Source organism: Carassius auratus, chromosome 38 (assembly GCF_003368295.1).
Source record: "Carassius auratus strain Wakin chromosome 38, ASM336829v1, whole genome shotgun sequence".
In the NCBI taxonomy this organism is placed as follows: Eukaryota; Metazoa; Chordata; class Actinopteri; order Cypriniformes; family Cyprinidae; genus Carassius; species Carassius auratus.
The window spans coordinates 7,648,914-7,669,447 of NC_039280.1; the positions used below are offsets into that span (position 1 = coordinate 7,648,914).

At 37.5% G+C, this 20,534-nt stretch overlaps 1 protein-coding gene across 1 annotated transcript; it reads right to left on the minus strand.

Moving 5' to 3' along the window:
- Positions 1-2,620: 2,620 nt before the first annotated feature.
- LOC113056863 (uncharacterized) lies at positions 2,621-15,306 on the minus strand. The gene is given in 3 exon segments (XM_026223767.1): positions 2,621-10,097; positions 10,099-12,554; positions 14,778-15,306. Coding segments are annotated over 2 exon segments (9,429 nt in total). The 5' UTR covers positions 12,433-12,554; positions 14,778-15,306; the 3' UTR covers positions 2,621-3,002.
- Between the last annotated feature and the right edge of the window lie 5,228 nt (positions 15,307-20,534).

Consider the following 20,534-nt stretch of genomic DNA (forward strand, 5'->3'; position numbering starts at 1 on the left):
CCACTTTGAGAAAACCCAGCTCTGGGAAAAATCAATTTAGACACTGTTGCTGTTGTTAATCTTTTTTTCTTTTCCAAAATGAAATCCTGCACAGCAAGCAAACAGAGAAACAAATGGCCTATGATGGTTTTAAGTAATTTAGAATTATTGTAGTAGTATTTTTAGAAGATTGTTTATAACATTCATTGCACGTGGATTATTGATTATTCAATGCAGTAATTCATTCTATTATGAGAAGCATTGTTACATCAAATTAACTGGAGAGAGGCCAAGCAAGCCTAAAAAACACTAAACTAAACTAAATAATGACACAAATCATTTGTTTCAAATTTTGTTTGTATGAAGTTAATGAGTTCTTTTGTTGCATTAATGATACATTGTCAGTGAAGTCATATCCAAACTCTGGTGCTCCAGTTGTTTGAGATATGGGCCTCCTGCATAGGTCAAGATATTGTCAACATTTGTGCAGTTATCACAGCTGCCTGCACTTACATAAACAAAGATCAAACTCACTACATTTATTTTGACTGGGAAAGATAAGACAGAATGGATCTGATTATGCTTAAATGTTTTCTTACACAGTGCTGAATATTTAGTATATATTAGTAATTTTAAATTAATGATCAGCCAGTTTTTTGTTAAAAACCAAACAAACAGATATTACATATACAAAGATATCTGTAACATATAATGTATTGATTTACTAGAGAATAATATAGTTTGTACATACAAAGTGCTATGCACCCTTTGTCCACTAGAGTGGTCTATTGTGCAGATACTGAATTCACTCAAACCCGCAAATACAGGATAATATCACAGCACTGGGGTAAAGAGAACAACGAAGCTTATTTTCAAGTTAACATCTGATAGTTCCTGCATTTTTTAAATGTTTTTTTTTAATGTTTTTTTAATGCATTAGCTGTTTAAATGGATCTGTGTGAGAAAACAACAGCCAACCAACATATTGTGATTTAACATCTTTCTTTAATGATGATGTAATGAGTTTCTGAAAGACTGTAAAAGTAGTACATTGCAAGTAGTTGTTTATAAGGCAATCATTTTATAGTCATACATCAGAAACAATGGCAAGGTAAAGACAGACCACCCCTTTTTAATATGTAACCTGCCAAAGCACATCAAGAGAAAATTTGTTTTATGGCAAGTTATTAACCCTTAAACTGAGTTTTAAACCTGACAAATTTAGTGTACAATTTTCATGCATACTGTGGGCCATTTGGAAATCTTTTTTCTGCTTTTATAGAGCATCACAGTCCCGCCCACAGCCGGTGCTGGAAGTAAAAATTCAATACAACTTCTGCATTGACAGTTGGGGTATAAGCCATAAAAATGTAACCATACATGGTAGACTTAAAACCAGCTACGGCCTGTAATAAGCGATAGTATATGCTCATATAAACGGCAAAGGTTCATGGGGCACTAACCTTGTTTTGAGATAAATGCCTTTTATTTGCGATGTCTTGGCTAAGTACTTCATTACCCACAATCCTGAACAATCCCACAATCCCACAGTGATGCATCTGATTGGTGGAGCTCGTGTACCCGTCTGGTTAAACCCCGCGAAGGTCCGTGAAGACTGAAGATCATTAATAAAAAATTAAATTAAATTAAATTAAATAAAAACCTGTGTTGCGTTTTTGCACGGTAGACTCATCAGTGCAATCATGATCTCCTTGGCTGCCATGATGGCGTTTTTCAAGGAGGAAAACAAAAGTGTTCAAAGGGGTGAAACCCACTTCAGATAGGGTCATGTAACGTTAGTTGAGTGTAGTGTGTCCGAGGGTCAGCTTGTGGGTTTTGTAAGGGCCAGCATGAGGGACAAGACCTACAAAGTTTTGGTGAGTTTTGCAGGGAGGTTGGTAACGTTAGTTAGCATTATCGTCCACTTTAGCTAGGCTACTGTAGCCTTCATATGGTATGAGTCATATCAAGCATTTTATAATGCCACTGTCAAAACAATATTTAGCCTCGGCATACCTTTTTGTGTATTTACTGAACATTTGTGTAATGACAACGACGTGTTGACGACTGATTGCAGTCAGGTACAAAGCACTGCACCATGTTGCTGACATTATCGTCAACTGCTTTCACACATGCACACAATATAAAATACATGATGATAAATATAAAAATCAATACACAATACCTATATAAAACACTATTTATTTACACGATTAATACTGAAAGAACTGCTATTACTGCACATTCACTAAATAAATAAATTCACTGGAGGAAAAAGATCGCGCAGGGCGGCCATCATCAGATTTGGAAGTCGCTCAAAAGGCTCATTCGCCGTTGTGACTTCAGTCTAATTCAGTGAGGCGCGGTGGTTTATGGGATGAGTAGTTCCTGCCCTCGAAATGAAAATATGTACACAGTCTTGTACCTTTGACTTTTTTGGATTTTCTCTTAATTTTTTTACTCAAAATGATATGTTCAGCCGTAGCTGGTTATCCTCACACATGCTCTAAAACTCTTTAGATACGGATTTTCCCAAAAGTCAATGGGAGAAATGAATGGGAAATTTCTTTCCGGCACCAAAGCTCTCTCAGGCTGTGGGCGGGACTGTGATGCTCTATTCTGGCTGTGTCTAAGGAAAACGCCATAGCATTACCACTAAAAAGTCACTTGATAAATTTACTTCCCCTGAATCTACAGTGTGCTCTGTGGGCATGGTCTTTATTTTTTTTATAAACAAGTACACTGCAAAATTATTTTCAACATAACATAATTAATTGGAATGCTTCACAGTTCTTCCGTTGACTATTTTGACAATAAAGAGCCCCTGCCTACCACAATTACGGTCACCTCAGCTACAAAACACAAATGAGGTTTAACAGCAATCCATCAATACAAATCAAAAACAGGTTTAAGAACTCTTTTAACTTATTTAAAAGTCACATTTAAATAGCTTAGTTATACACTCATTTAGCTTCAGATTTGAGTATAAAGTATTTACTTATCTAAACAACCAACTTTACTCGTCATGTGCTCTCCATTGCAAAGTCCTCTAATTCACTCATAGTTATAATATCTGTGTGTCTTTCAATGTTGTCGATACCGTTTTCTGCATACAAAGATGGATTGTGAATTTGCTCATGTGACCCGTACAGCACATCAGGGTTTTGCTGGGAATCTCTGTTGCTATTCTGCAGACAAACATTCTGTCTCCACGGTTCACCACCTCTCTCAAGTGTATCCTGGTTGTCTGCTGGTGTTGACAATTCAGATGATGAGCTCAAGGGTGGTAAAGAAGACGCAGCCATTGGCAGAAACCCATGATACAGCATGTAGGGAGTGTTTAACATCTCCAATGATGCTGGCTGCGTTAGAGCACCCTGAGACCTCTGACGGACATTTAGCTGTACATATTTACCAGTTTCCGGGTCATAAAATGTCTTTGTTTTAACTGGTAAAGGTACATCCACCATGAAGTACTGTCCTGAGTTTGGGTCTTGCAAAAGCTTTCTCTGTGTCACGGGGAAAGGTTGGGCAACTGTACTGTGTGCAGGGGGGGTGTAATTTGGCTGGATGTCATACTGTGAAACAGGAGGTGAAGCTTGCACCGCTAGATGTGTTGACAGTATGTTTGAAGGTGAAGAGGGCATACTGGAGACATTTCTGGTTGATTTGGACTCTAGCTGTTCTTGGTTTTCAGGTACCATCTTGGGGGTCTCTGCCTTCTTCATACGCCTTGTTGTAAGTCTTTGTGCTCGCCGAAGAGCTTTTTCAGATTTTGGGGGCACCACCGGAGGTCTACCGAGTGGCCTTATATCACTACAAGATGATTCTGGTCTTTCATAGCAGGCTGACTCTGGTCGTTCGTAGCAGGCAGACGCAGGCCTTTGGTAGGTGTCTCTGTAACTTTCATGCTTGGGCATGAAGGCCAGACTTATGTTGGCCATATCTGTGAGGCTCACTGCACAGTTCTCCACATCCTCTGACATTGTGCTGATGACAGAACGAGTTTCTTCTTCCTCAAAATGTTGGCTCCTTCTCTGATGGCTCTTTGCTTGTTTTGTTGCATATTCTGCTGAGGGCAAATTGTTGTGGAGTGTCTCTTTTAATTTATGGAGCCGGTGGGCAGCAATAGCTGGTTCATGTAAGACTGGAGGGTTAGCAGACTCTTTGGGATGAATTTCATCTTCTTTCTCTGAACCAGTCAAGTGTTCCTTTGGGGAGCCAATCCTGAAGTCTTCAGAAAATGACCTGTGAAAGCGTGGCTTGACGGTTTTGGTCACAGAAGATGTTCTGATGGTGTTATCCTTTACTCTGAACATGATGGGTTTCCCCATGGCTGGAGAAGAAGAGTTGGATCGCGGTCCTGTAGCATGCACTTTACCGTGGTCCGTTAGACTTTGCAAAAACAAGCTATCTTCCTTTTTCTCTTCCGCTGATTTTTCAGCTGAGCCTGTATTTTGAGACATTTTGAGACTTGGAGGAGGTGGTTCGGGTTCTTCTTTTGGCTCTATTTCAATGTCAAGAGCATTCACTGTGTAATATTGTAGTTCTTCAATTTCTTCTCCAGGTGGTGATGCCATATTTATTTGGTTGTCTGTTGCTTTTGCAGTGCCAGACAATGACACGTTTGAGAGAGATTCTTGTCTTCCATAATGAGAAAGATTGCCTTTTTCAGTTGTTTTGTCATGAGTCATTTTTCTTGATCTGCTTATTGTACCTTCGGCTTGCAATGGTACACTTTGGGGATTCTTGGACAGATACATTTTGTTCATTTCTCCTCTGTTTAGATGCTCCATGAAAGTTGGTTTAGTGTTTGGTTCTTTATGATTTGTTACAGCCCTTGGTTGGGTGCCCATTGATGCAGCTTCATCTTGTGAACCTGACGCTACCAGTGATACAGGTTTTAGTTTAACTGTATTGGGAATCAAGTGGTTTTGTTTTTGAGGTAACGTCTCTTTCTCTGTTTGTTTTTTAAATTGTGATGTTTTTTGCTTGAGATTATGACCGTTCTCCATTGAAATACTGTCTCTTTTACATTCTCCCCCTATATCCGACACATTTCCTTGCAAGTCTTTATGAACTCCTAAAACTGGCTGTTCATAACTTTTGTAAAAGTCCATTTTGGGGAATATATCAAGCTCTTTTGTATCGTCTTCAGCAGAGATAACTCTCAATCTAGCATAGTCCGCGATGGCTGATATTTCTGGTCTAGTCACTTTCTTGTTCCTCTGAGTAGCCTCTGGTTTGGATAATATACCTTCTTTCCTTGTGTCCTGTTGATTTAACTGAACATGCTCTTGTTCATATCTTGCACTTCCTTTTGTTTCTGACTGATACTGGTTTGTATTAGTCTGATCAGCTTGTTTTGTCATCGTAGCTTCAACATTTCTTTCTTTCTTTCCTCTGAGGATACATCTGTTTTCATTAACTTTCAAATTACCATCATTTTGACCACTCAGACTTAATATAGGGTCTTCTTTCTTCCTTTTGTCACTGTACAGTGCAGGTTGTTTATTATCATAGACTTTTATATCTTGAGTCCCATCTGCTCCTTGTCTTAGATTAATTTCTGTCTTTTCTAATTTACTTGGACTGTCTTTCTTAAGTGGTGTGATTTCTTTTCCGACATCAAGTGTATTTGTATGTTTCATTCCAGTGTGCCCTTTCATATTATTCACAGTTTTGGGTTCATTTTGGACTGTAAGGGGCTTCACTGGTAAATTATTTTGCTCTGTAAAGTCTTTCTCAGCTACATGTTCAGTCACGACAGCTCCTTTCTTTCCTTTCAGATTTTCATGTTGGTTTTTCTGGCCTGCCATGAATACCTTGTTTGATGACACTTCCTCTGTAGACACTTTAATGTCCTCTAAGTGAATTTTTGGGACTTCAAAAGAGGCCTGGTCTTGTTTTACAACAGTACACACATCCTCACATACACTGCTAACTTTATCCCTATAATTATTAACATGTGTGGCAGCGCCATCTTTTAAAACCATCTTCGTCATCCTGTTTATAATTTCATTACTTGTGTTAAGTTCAACATTTAACTTCTCTTGTGACCTTTTCTCCCCTCCTTTCTCGTCCCCCTTTACATACTTTTGCAGAGTTTGAGCATCTTTGTCTGAGACAGATTCTTGTTTGATAGCCATTACAGGCTCCTTTTGTTTTGTCTCATGCACAGTTTTCTCAACTTTTGGGTTAAATGTTTCTCTTCCATGTATTTTATTCTTTTGAGATGTAAATCTATCAGTATCATTAAACATTTTGTCTTCACCTTCCGCATTTTGAGGCTTCTTTTTAACTTGGGTTATCGTCATTTCGGGAACTGTACTTTCCATGAATTTACTGTTGACTGTCTCCTTTGCCATGGATGAAATGGGTGCCTTTGAAACCATATTATTTTTTGCTTTTGTTGATTCATCCATTGTTGCAGGTTGTTTAGCTGTCAGGGATACAGTATCAGTTTTCTTTGGGGACTCTCTCAAATTAGATAAATCATCAAGAATATCTTCCTTCATTTTCATACTTTGCACTTTATCAGTGTTTCTCACTTGCTCCTCAACTTTCTTTTCCTTCAACTCAATATCATTTCCCCTACTTTGCCTTGATGGTTCAATGCAAGTATCTTGATCTTGTATTAGGTTAGCATCTCTTATAGAATGGACAAGCTTTGGTGTACTGATTGCTGTATTGTGTTTCTTTTCAGTTTTTCTGTTGTTGGAAGGAGTTATTGATGTGGTATCACAGTGTTGGACTTCTACTTGCTTGATTTTGCTCTCAGTCCCCTTTAAAGGTTGACTTGTAATAGTTGATTGCTGATCAGAAACCTGTCTGGAGTCATCTGGATGTGTTTGTGTTGAACCTTTGAAAAGCAGAGGTCTATTCATTCCATGATTTACTGATTTATGTGACAGGTGAGTTTCAGTCTCCTTTTCTTTTTGTTCTCTCTCATCCTGCATATGTTTTGATGTGAGATGACCATGATCTCTGACCGGTAACCCATATTTAGCTAAGAGGTCCTCATATGATGTACTGGTTCTCCCTTGGATGCTTGACTTATCTGTAGTTGTCGGCGGTTCAAACTTTCCAGTTTTGTCTTCTTTTTCTTCAGTGTTTGAAAAAACTTCAGTCTCTCTATCAACATCATGTTCATTTTCCACTCTCTTGTTTTTAATGCAAAAGCTTTCATCCTTCACAGATTTCTCAGTTTCAACAGAACTCTCCTCTTCTTGTTTTGCTGGATTTTGTTGCTCATCAATATGACACTTACTTGACACACAAATAGTGTAGATCATAGGTTCATCATCTGAAACTGTTTCTGTTTTGCTTGAGACACAAATACTGTAAATCATGGGTTCCTCTCTAGGTTCCTCATTGCTTGGTGTAGTGATGTTTGATGTATCTGCTGTGGATTCTACATTTTGTGTTAAAACAGGCTGTGTATTATTCTTTTGAGTTGCATCCTCCTCTACTATTACTTCGTGTTGGGGGCAGACATTTGGTTTTATTGCATCTTCAGCTGATTTTGGGGGTTTGGAATTGGTCGAGTTCACTTCTTGAGACTTTTCTGTAGATTTTTGTGGATTGTTTTTGTCATGTGATATTTGTAATGGTCTGGGAAATCCTTGTTCTTGTTTTGAGCTGGCACTTTCTGTAATTTGCTCTTTCTGTTGACTGTTATTTACTACTTCTGAATCATCTTTCATTCTTGACATACTCCGATAGCTTCTAGGGAGTTCATTCTTTTCAAATGAGAACAGAGTCTTTGTATTTTCATCATCTTGATGGAGTTCTTTTTGCTGACAGCTTTCTTTTGCTTCAGCTGAAGCTCTTTGTGTTAGTGATTCTTCATCTGTTTCTGGTTTTGAGTGACTCTCCACCATTTGGTTAAGAGAGGTAGTTTCTACCGTCTTTACTTGTGGAGTCTTATTTTGTTGCTTAGCCAAGTCATTTTCCTGTGTTATATTGTTTTTTATTGCTTGTCCATCGTCATTATTAAAAGGTTTTAATGTTTCTGGCTCCCTAGTTCTTTGTGCGGCCAAGTTATTTGTTGGCCCAAAGTTGATTCTGACTGTATTGTCTGTTGATGACACCTCTGAACTGATCCCAGAATTGTGTTTGTAGGTTCTATCTATAAGCTGCTCTGAATCTACATTCAGTTTATTGGTTAGAAGGTTTGAGGTGAGCTCTGATTTGACAGGTTCTATTAGTCGTTTAGCAGGTGGAATTCCATTTTTAAACGTCATGTCACTTGATGAGGATGTCAGTTGACTGGCTGTAATCGCAGAGCTATTTTTGATTGGTTCATTTTTAGACTGCTCCATGGCAGCAGTAATCTTACTTTTAAGATGTACATTAGTTTCGTCAACTCTGGGTGTGTTTTTCTCCAATCCCAATAGAGAATCTTTATCCAAACAGCTGCTTGATTTTGTAGTTTCAGTGCTTTTAACATGTAAGTCTTCTTTGATTATATCAGTAGGTTTAGTCACAGCTTTTTCAGAGGAAGTATACTGACTCTGTCTACTTCCATACAGACTTTCTTTCTGATCATGCTGAATTGTTTGTTTTGCATTATGCAGTGCAGGTGAATTATGGGAAGTGTAGTTCTCTCTGTAGGTCTTGACGGTCAAATGTCCTGACATTGATTCATCTGGTGACATTTCATGACTTTGCTTTGCCGATTCCTTTTCAGTGTTTATATTCTCTGAGCTTGTCATACTTATTTGTTTATCTTCTGAGATTCTGGATGGCTGGTAGTTTTTATGGGCATTATTTTCCACTGTTGCTCTTCTGTCCATAGTTTCTTTCATCTCTTTATTATCAGCTGGATTTTTGTCTTTTTGCCTTTCTATAGCCAAATGTTTGTATTTCACATTCTCATCCTTCTTTTCTGAGACTGCATTCTGAATATCTTCAAAATGAAGAGGTTGTATTTCCGTTGATGATGGAGATCTATTCTTGGGATGATCGTTGTGCAATTATTGTTCTTTGCACTGGGTTACACTGGAATAAGTGATATCTTGAAACAAATGATTCAGCTTGTCAGCTGTGATTTCCTTCTTTACAGAATATCCTTCTTGAACATCATTACTGATAGTCCCTCTTGTTTTTGTTGAATTTCTCGCAAGAATGCCTTGTTTGGCAAGTCCCTTTTCTTTAATTGCTGATATTTCCTTTTGAGCATGTGCTTTCAATTTTGATGTCAGCATTTCTTGTTTACTTTGGCCTCTTTCCTTGTAAGAAAGCACTCTTGTTGTGACTTTGTCAGTATCTTTACTTATTGTTCTGTCTTTTCTGTCAGTGCTACTATTTGTTTCATTTGTATTTTGAAAATCCCTTCTCACATAACCAGGTGATGGACTTGTAATATCCTGCACTTTGTAGTCTTGTTGTTCTTGCTCTTTTACAGGCTCTGCTGTGGTTAGTTTTTCAGCTGTATCATATTTAATTGGATTTTGTGGGTTTTCTGATTTAGCCAAAACAAATGTATTATCTTTTAACCTTCTTGCTTGCTCATTATCTCTAATGGCAAGAATATCATTAATGCTGAACCTGTCTTCATGTTTAGTTGGTAAACTTGTATTATTTTGATGTGAGGTGTCAATGTTTGGGATGACTGAATCTTTATCCTGCAAAGCACGATGTGGTGCACCGTTGTTGGTGGAAAACTCATTTTGAAGCATGTGTAGTGTACTTGAAGATGCATTGTAGATTGTATAACGCTTGGCACCAGATTGTTCAAGCATCTCTGATTGTTTCTGTGTACATACACTGTCCTTATTGTGTCTATCTTCAGTTGTTGATGATATTTGCCACTGTTTGTTAGGCTCATACTTGTATGGCTGATAAGAGTACAATCCTTCATTCTTTTGACCTTTATAGTCTTGTAAAGGTGCATGAGCTCTCTGATAAAATGTATTTTGTGTCACCATGGGGTTAAAAGAATTTTGCTCTGGTACTCCTTTAACAGAATCATTTTTGACACTGAAGCTTTGTAAACCACCATAAACTTCTGTTAGGGGAGATGTTTTGTTCTGGAGACTGTGTTTTGGTATTCCGTATGATTCAGTAGACTTTGAAAATGTGTTTAATTGGCTGTCATGTATAGATTTTTCACTGTAAGATGTTTTCCTGGGATGATGTTGTATCTTCCCTGCCTTCTTTCTCTTCCTCCTTTGCAAGTCGACCAAGTTTAATGTTTTCATTCACTTTTTGCATGTATGTTTCCTTTCGGACAGAACAGCTGTCATTGGCAAAATATTGCTTAGCGGTGGCCTTTCTCTGTTTGTCCATCTCAATCAGTGCTGCTATTTCTCCTCTAAATGGCCGTGATTCAGATCTGCCGTCTGTTTCCTTGAATGAACCAATATGGTCCCAAGGACATTTTTCTTTAACAGTGTCATTTTGACTGTATTCAGTAAATGTTTTTCTTTCAAAGTCCTTTCTTTGTTTTAGATTGTTTTGATTTGTGTTATCACTCTGGTTGTATCGCTCTGATGTGTGAGCAGGCAGAGAGTGTGTCGGTAGGTAAGCCTTTGGGAGCACATTTGCTATTTCAGGCCTAGCAGGAGTAAAAGTACTGTTGAGGTCTATTAATTGACCTTCTGAAGTCAGAGAGCTTTTATCCTGTGCTGAAAGATTGTGTGTTGAGAGCTCTGTGTTAGCCAGCGGGTCTGTGCTACGAGAGCGACCCTCTGAACTTCCATGGAACGATTTGTTATTAGTGACTCTGTCCTGAATTTGAGGTGAAGTTAATGTCAAATTATCATGTGATCCAAAGCCATCGGTATAATCTTTAGGAGTGATAGGAGCTAAACTGGGCTCTCGAATTAAGTTTCTAGAGGGTTGTGCATCTGTTCCAATCAAATTCTCCTGAACAGTTTCTTGGGATACAAAAATATCAGAAAATCTGGATTCTCGGCCCTCTAGCTTTGAGGTCTGATTATTTAGATCTGTTATTTCTAGCCCTTTAAATCTCGTGGGACTGTACGTACTCTTGACTCTTTTTCGGTTGTCTTTGAGGTTGAAAAGCAGACTTGAAGCTTTAGATTTATAGCTGTCACGCAGATGTTTGACATCAGTCTGAAGTTTAGGGTCAGTTTCACCTTGGGAAGAATAATCAGAAACAGAAGGAGTGTGTGCAAACTGCAGTATCTCAGACGTCTCTGTTTCTTGTCGTGTGTGAATAACCGGTGTGAGGAGCTGAGTGATGTTGAACGGTGTCACACTGCTAGGCAAGTTGCTCTCAACCACTATCTCATGTGTAACTTTGTTATTGCTAAACAAATTTGAATCTGGCCTACATGTTCTCTCATTAGTTGGCGAGACAGTGGAGGGTCGGTTGCCTGAAAGTTTATTCCTTATAAAGTTATTGTTTTTCTTCCAAGGCGGATAGTTGGAAGCCGTCTCAGATTCGCACCTCTTTTCAATCGCAGAGGCTTTCTGGACAACCGTGGACCTGGATCGCTGGCTAGCCACAACGTCTTGAATTTGTCTCTGGTTGAAGCTGCTACTTTCACACAGAGAGTTTGGCATTCTGTGGTTATCTTTCAGCTCTTTGTACATGGGAGAATCATACCACTGTGGGAAATCCTTAGCCGACATAAACCCTGACACATTTGTACTTCGGAAGGAAAACCTGTTGTACTCTTCCCAAAGCTGGAAAGGGCTGAATTCACTATGGAAGAAAAAGTTTGTAGAGTTCAGTGGCTTGAATTTACTTTGTGAAGATTTCATCAGGACTGTTGTGTCCATCTGTGCCACGGCGGCAGCCAAGTCAGATGTGTAAAAATGGTTTCTATAAGAATGAAAGGGGCCTGACTTAAAATTCTGCTGGTATCCTGAAGACAACTCAGAGAGTTCCCTTTGGATGTTTAGCATAGCTGATTTGTCCCATGATTCACTGCCAAAGTCTCTATACCTATCCCTTGCCAGAGTAACGTCACATGCCCCACTGTCTTGGTAACACTCGCCTGAACTAAAGGCTTTGATTAGCGATGACACTCTAGATGTGCTCCTACTCTGCTGCCACGTCACCTCCTTGGAGCCATTGTTCATATAAGACAAGCTTCCCTCTCTGAAAGCCTGTTCCTGATGGGTTACATCCACATAGGAATGCTGGAATGTTGAGGCCATCGCAGGATGTACTTCTGCCTCACCATATTGTTGAACGCTGTATGAAAATGCCTCGTGGGAGATTGTCTTTTGCTGGGCTTCTTCTGCAAATGCCTTATGTCGTTGTGTAGGAGACAAGGAAAAATCTGAGTCATTGTAAATGGCCTCCTCTCCAATGCATAGGCTCCTGAAGGCACGATCAGTGAGGTTGCTCACCTCCCTGTCTGTGTCGTCCATAAAGCTGTCAATGCTGGATATGTCATTGAGGCCATCTGAGTATTTGCGGTGGCCCTGCATGCTTCCCCGCTGGCCTGTGTGGCACTTTTCCAGGGAGCTCATTTCAAGCACTCACTCTCATGGACAGGGCACAGTTGTCCCTGTCAGTCTTGAGATGGCTGACACAGGGTGTCTTGCATTTAAGTAGTTCACCTTCTAAGAGGTGATCAAAATGCCTTCCTTTCCTGCAAAAGTATCAGAGATGTCATAAACTTGTAGTTCATTTTAGTTTTCGACAGAGTTCTTGAAAATCACACTGTTATTGCTGAGTAAGTAGTAATTCAGATTTTATTATGAAGTCTGACATCCAAATTGTTCTCAGATCTGAGTCTTTGACCTTTAAATCTGATCATTTGTCAGTTGAGCCGCACCTCTGCCTTGCATTCTGCATATATCACGTGAAGTATATTTAGAGAAGGAAACTGCTTCTCATTCTTACACAGGATCACATATTAACCTTCTCTGACACTTGCTTACATGTTAAAAGGGTCCCACTGGAACACCCTGCACATGGACTTCAATGGTAGTACTGGTAGAATTATATAAATATTTGATTCAAGCATTACATCTAACATTAAGCCGCATTTCCCCCTAAATGACCTGGAACAATTTTACCAGGAACTTTTTCCCCAGGAACTATATTCCCCCCAGACATGTCGCTTTCTGCGTTTCCACCGCGGTCTAAAATACAGTGAAGATTAGGCAAATAGTCTGGTGATGTTTGTCTGCACGTGTTTCGCAATACAAAGTATGCACTTTGGACTTGCATCCTTGGTAGTTTGGACTTTGCGAGTTCGACTCGGGAGTGTGATTTCCGCGACAACACAAATCCGGTAATTCGGCAAACAGCAGCGTACTTGATAACCTCAGTCAGCTCGTCTTGGCTACTGCAATTTTCCTCACTGTATATTTACAATAAACATTTAAACATAATAATAGCCACAGAAATGTACTTAGTTCCGGGAACTGTGTATATATAGCTACAGCCATTATGAAACAAATTAATCGAAATATTATTTTAACTGCCTTTTTTATTTTCATTTTAACATATAGATAAATGAAATAGAGATCAAAGATTACCAGTTAGATTTACCCAAAATTAATTATATTTTATGTTTAACCACTAAAGAGACATCAGAGCCAGCGGCAAATGTCAGAAGGACTAGCCATGTAGAGACTGCTCTCGGCGCATACATAAGCACTGAGCTCCCACTGATCGCGTGGAGCTGACCGTCTCTGAAATCGGCGAAACACATTTTTAAATAGGCAGTATCTTTATAAATAAACCACAGGTTTGAGTTTTAAATGAGTACATTATCGCCTGAAATACTTTTAAAATTACATTTCATAACACAATAACACAGTAATATTTTGAAAATGATCAGAATAAATGGTGGTTAAAATCAAATGCTGCGTGAACTCAACCAATCAGGATGTTTAGCGCCCAAGTCCCGCCCCTGATAGTTCCGGAACTTTGAAAAAGTACTACATCGCCAGCAGGGACTTTCTGAGGGTCATTTTTTTAGCAAGAATTTTATTTAGATCCTGGTTCCTGCAGTGGAAACAAATCGAGAACCAGCCCAAAGTCCCTAGTTCCTGGGTAAAGTTCCAGCGGTGGAAACGCTGCTTCCGATATTAGATTAGATTAAAATGTTAGTATGTTTTGAAGCAAGTAGAAATTTTCATTTTACACATTTTTGATGTTACATATTCCAAAAAGTCATGTTTAACGTTTGTAAATTGAATAAATATAACTAAATATGGATTATTTTAATATTTTGTCTTTTATGCAGAGCAGTATTAAGTAAAAAAAAAATTTAATGGCAATTATTTCTAGATTCTTTGCTAATTGCTGAGGAACAGCTATAAATACTTCCCCTACATCAGTGTGTTTACAAATTTAAACACATGTGAGTAAAAATAAATTCCCCTGATCCTTTGAAACATGCTAGACATTTCAGTGAGAATAACTCTGGAATGTATTTTCTTGGTGTCGATCTATATATATATATATATACATATATACACACACACTGATTTTATAATTATAACTTAGTTTTCAGCCTAATCAATGATAGATTCTTACACATTTACCTTTATTTATTTATTTTACATTTGTTTACATCCTTGCTCAGTAGTATGAAAACAATCATACACTGGATGTACATTATGTTTTATTAAGGTTAGATTGCAATAGAAATCAACTGAATCTAATGTGTTTAACATTCCAACTTAACATAATTAATCCAATTAAACATTTTGTATTATGGTACTCATTTCCACATAATAACATATTCTGTTGTCCAATTACATATTTCTATATAATACAAATATCTGAGTTAGAATTTAATACCTTGCATAAACTATATTCACATAACATTATGAACACAACTGAGCTTTTTTCTTACCTTTTGCTCTTATATCTCATTTTTTAGTGGAGGACTTTTTTCATGCTTTAGAAAGAAGCTATTCCTTATCCGTTGCATATGTGCAGCAAAAAGATCTCTTCAACAATGCTTTTGCTGGGCTCTCCTTAAGGTTGATATAAAGTCTCCTTAAGTGCACACATAAAGGCCACTTTGTACAAGGGCCCCGGCGGGGCAAAAGATTCGAGGGTTCAGAAGCAGAAACACGCTGAAATAGCAGTTGCATCAGGCAGAGACGATCGAGCTGGAAACATGGGATGATGGCTTGAGACAGCACACGTATTGGAATAACCATGTGGTGTCAAGTGTCAAGCAGATGAAAACAGCCCAAGCCAGTAATTCTGTTGGGCCGTGTCAGGCCTTAAGAGACAAAATTACATTGGAGCACCATTGAAGTATACAATGCCAGTAGTAAAAAAAAAAAAAAACCCTGTTGTTTGTGGCATAACATTCATCCACTTGTGGAGTTGTTATGGTGAATAGCATGCATCTAACCAGATGAACATGTGCCCACTGAGTAAAAATAGCTTCTTGCTTCATTAACAAGTGTCCCTCACTTCTTTTGGCTGAACCGTGCGTTAGACTTGTCAACAGATGATATCTGATCCCTTTTAAAACATGTCCATTCAGTATTTTTACCCCAGTTTTTAATTGTACTTAATATAAAACAAATGTACAGTCCCAGTCAGCCCTGTAACTGTCAGCTATTAAAATCTAAGAAAATTGTCTAAACTAGACAGTCTATGTTGCCAGTTAACTTAATAAAAGTGGGTAAAAGAAGGGTCACAATAGGAGGGATATTTTTGAGCCAACTCCTCCTCCTCTCAGTCAATCAATTTTCAAACGTCCCCCTGATGTCAAGCTGTCTCACGCAAGTCTTAACTTTGCAGCCAGGCACTGCTATAATAGGACATGAGTGAAGTGAGCTCTTTCCCAGGAGTCTTGGCTGTAGCAGAGTGTGTAAATGTGATGGACACTCACATATGGCTCCTCTTTAGAGCTCTGTTGCTAAGCTCTCATCAGAGCTGTTGCACCCTTACTTACTACTTCCTCGCCACTCACAGCTGTAGTTTACAGCACTGCCTGATACTGAGCAATTCATTATCCTTAGCAGAACAAGATGAGATGTTATGACCAAAACAACATGAGACTATCAGCTGAGTACATGAGAGATTGTTACAATGTTAAAATTCAGAAATCCATAATTTTTATTTTTTATCCAATCATGAAAATGTTGTCCATGAAAAGCAATGTTTTTTTTTTTACACTACAAGAACATTTTTCTAGTAGAAAGCATTCTAAAAATCTATAAAATAAATTTTACATCAGAAGTGATATTTCATATTATTGATATTATGTGTGTGTGCGAGAGAGAGTTTTAGAGTGGGACTATCTATTTAACTAACCAGTAGCAGACAGTGTTTAATAATTTTATAATTTTTTCTTAATTATTAATTATTACAAATTACTATTATTTTATATATATATATATGTATATATGAAAGTTAATGAGATTTATACTTTATTCAAGTAAATATACAATAAAATAAACAATTAAAGATGGGATCTATTTATATTCATATAATTCTTATTATACTATGAGACAAAATGCTATTGTATTTATTATTATTATTTATATTTTTATATATAGATTTTCTGTTTGCTTTTTCAGTATAAAAACCTTACATATTAGAGTAACTATCACTATCATGTGTAAATACGTTTTAAGGGGGCTCAGTGGGGTACTTCACTCTTTGTAAAAAGAGTTTTATATTACATATGCATGTCTGTTCTTACGGGATCAGGTATAGTTGAACCCCATAACAGGGTAGTGGTATCTTCCAAGAACTGGTCATTCCCTCTGTGAATCACCCATCATGACATTTATGGGATCATACTGAAATTACAGCCATTCTGCTGGACAAATATTTTAAATGCTTCATCATATAACATCAGATGACATTGCTCCTTTAATGCACTCTTAGTTTATTGTTGCACAGCTGCATTGAAATGAATAGTTGTAGTGAAGTCTCCTGCTTTAATTTATTTTTGATAAAAAATCTACAATGTAGAAATTGTAAAAATGTACAACTATAAATGTAAAACATATATCAATCCTAAAATGTATATTTTAGATTCATTTATCACAGCCTTTACACACTGGTTCAACCAATAAAGTGAGATTAGGGGTGAGGTTATCTATTTATCTAACCAATGGCAGATGGGGAGAATGGTGTAATCATTTTGTCATCATATGAAGTCCACGTAATACAAACAAAATTAATTGTGATGGAGTTGTTGTATCTTAATTGAAATGACAGTTGTTTTAACTCTAAGTTAAGTTAAGTTATAAACTCTGTGTGCATCAAAGACAAATAATTAACACAGTCAATAAGCACAGTCACTGAAAGTACTTAGGCCATCAAGTATTAGAAAAACATCACTGCTCCCAGGCTCATTTACAAAATGCAGCTGAGAGAAAATAACGCATAGCTCTTCTTATGGCGCCTGTAATGTTCTCGGATATTGATTGTATCAAGGATATTAGCTGGTCTGTGACTTAATCAGCCACCGCCCCCATCTGAATAAAGCTTGAGCTAAATGACTCCCTCCTGAGGGGCCTGCTCTGCCTCTTTTTATTAAAACCCCACAGTCATTTGAATGAAAATGTCAATAGATCTTCCTCTGCATGCTTTTAGAAGAAAAAAAACTCAATTGTGATGAATTCGGAGTGATAAATACCTTTATAAACATAGCTTTTTTTTTTTCTTTTTTACTAAAATCTTATGGGCTTATTTTAAATGCTGATCCCCTGGGCCTACTACAGAATTTCAGTAGTTCACAGCTAATAAGCCTTGTTTCAAACTAGGATCACTGACATCCAAAGATCATGATACCAGAGTTTTTTATTCCCAGAAATTTACATCACGATTTACCGATACTGGGGAACAGCAACAGGCTATAATATGTAAATAGTCTAGGTCATTAAACAGTCCCATTTCCACACTGGGTCTTTTTTAGAGTGCCAAAATGCTGGTCCTCTGCATATCCAGTGGTATAATTATAAAACCAATTAACTGAGAATAATTTGCCCTAATGGCAGAGCCAATAAACAAACAAACTGTGCGAGTGATTTAATGGAAGGGTGTCTTTGTGTTGCTTTGTTGCCTTGCGAGTGACCCAAATGAGTTAAACAAGAGCTCCCTCGAGATGCTACATATACCGGAGATATGAGAGAGCATCTCCTTTTGATTTCCCCTGGTCCTCGACTCACATTAAAAACTTTAAGAGGCATCTGTGGAGGTCGGTCAAGCACCTTACTGTATCCGGCACTGATCAAACAAAGATGTCCATAGTAGAGACCGGACCATGAGAATCCTGTATTAGCTAAGATGTTGTTGATGTGATGTGTGTGTTATTGTGCCATCTCTCCCGCTGACTCGTGTATTACATTAACAAGCCACTTACTGATTGACTGAGAGCTTCTCTCCATGAGCCCTTTTAATCTACTCTGATATGAAATGCATGATTTCGCTGCAGGAGTCAGGTCTGCGGGTGGGCAATGTCTTAAACTGTAATTGAATAAGTGAAAGAATCACTGTGTCTTACGTTATCTAAGGGCAACATGAAATTAGTTATATCCATTTACCCTTTTTATTGGCGCACACACTCACCAGTTTATACACATTTGCTGCAAAATGTCACCCAGAACACAAGCTTTCAGCCTGTGAAAAAAGTGAACCATTTTACATCTTCTTTAACTATAAAAGCCATATACAGTATATAAACATAAAGTGGATCTCATATTTGCATATGTATAGCTACGTGTTGGTTCCATGTGAGAGGATCTGTCATTGTTGTAGCTGTGTTGTAACCACATGGAGTCAGTGTAGAGTCCTGATAGCAGGAATGAATGTGGTATGTAATTATTTCAAAATGAATTGAAATTCTCTTGCTTTTTGCTGGCATGATTAACTGGTTAATTAGAAAATAAAAAACAGGTGTTTTGCAAAGAAAAACCTGATAAACGAGCTTGAAAAATTACAAATTTTAACTCCAGGAGTGATGTCAATGGAAGCTTTAGCCTAAGTTCTGCCAGGAAGACTCAATCACTTCGTCACTAATTACCTTCATCATTATCCAATCACGTCTTTATACTCCTGTTTGAGTTCGCAGATGCCGACGCGACGACAACCTCCACCCTCCCCACCACCACCAGGATGGTCCTGTCCTTACCTTCCAGGGGGGTTGGCTGCACCCCTGCCTTCATCTTCAGGCAGGAAATGCAGATTCGCTACCCTCGGATTACGAACCATGGACGGGGCCTTCCGCCAAAGAAATTTATAATTGTGCTTGCTGAGCTGTCAATAAATGTATGCTTCGTACATCATTTTATCTCCCGAGTCTTTCTGGTAGAACTACTGTTTCCTATTTTGTTTAATGCTTTTTGGAATATCATCACATTATACTGCTATTTCTGCAGCATACAGTATGTACAGTAAGCTTATTCATGCATTAAAAAAAAAAGTATTGAACAATGCAAAGTGTCTAAATCGGGTTTACATTTTCAATATGGTAAAAGAATCAGCTGTGATTTTTTACGTTTTTTGACTAATTATTTATATAACAGTAACTACTTCTTTTCAGGATGATAACTGGATGCTAATTTCATTTAACATGTTTATATATAAAAAATACATATTTTAGTAAACTGAGTAAATGCATGCTAGTATTCCATTTTTAATGTAGCCAAAGATGTAAAATACAGTCCTGTTTTCCTTGTTGAAAATTGTTTATACAGAATTCCTAGTCATTGAGACTGCTGAGACTCTGGTTTGTGCTTTGCAAAATGCTTTGAAAAATGGAAAACATCTGATTTATGAAAGTTACTGTGATTCCATCATATCAAAGTTTACTAATAACTGCCATTTTCATACTTATGTGCTCATTTAGTTTAACGTGTTTTTATTTATTATTGCTGGCCGTGAATTTCACAACAGGCTTTGTCTCCATTACAACATAGTGTAAATATGCTTTACATTTTTCCTTGATTATGGTAAGTTTCCTTGTTTTTTTCTGAACAATACAGAGTTAAAGACAAAAGTATTTAGCTGGCAGGACTGGTGTTAAGCTGTAGTCCTATACTCTGTTGCTATATATAAGCACATTGTGTAATTCAACTCCTCTTGGCAGGAGTTGTCAGTAGGAGAAAGCACTAGCTCAGCATATTACCCTACCCAATAAACCATTATGCTTCAAACCACGAGATGGGTGGACAAGAACTCTGCAGTGAAGACAGAAAAATACATTACAACTTCGCCATATTTTTAAGTCAAAGTAGGGATAGTTCACCCAAAAGTTTTAAGATTGTCATCATTTACTCATCCTCATGTCTTTCTAAACATGTGTGACATTATTTCTTCCATAGAATACAAAGAATGAAATGTATCTATATGTTTGGTCAGTTTTATATATTATATAAATATATATTATTATATATATATATATATATATATATATATATTTTTTTTTTTTTTTTTTTGTTTAAGTTATGTAGTTTGTGGGTTTTTCAGACTAGATTACTGTATCTTTTTTAAAGTTTAAAAGCCTCAGCCACAATCACTGTAATTGCATGGAAGAAATAAACTGCACTACATAATACAATTTCTTCTTTGTGTTTATCGCTAGAAAAAAGTTTGGATCAACATTAATTTTCATTTTCGGGTAAACAATTCCTTT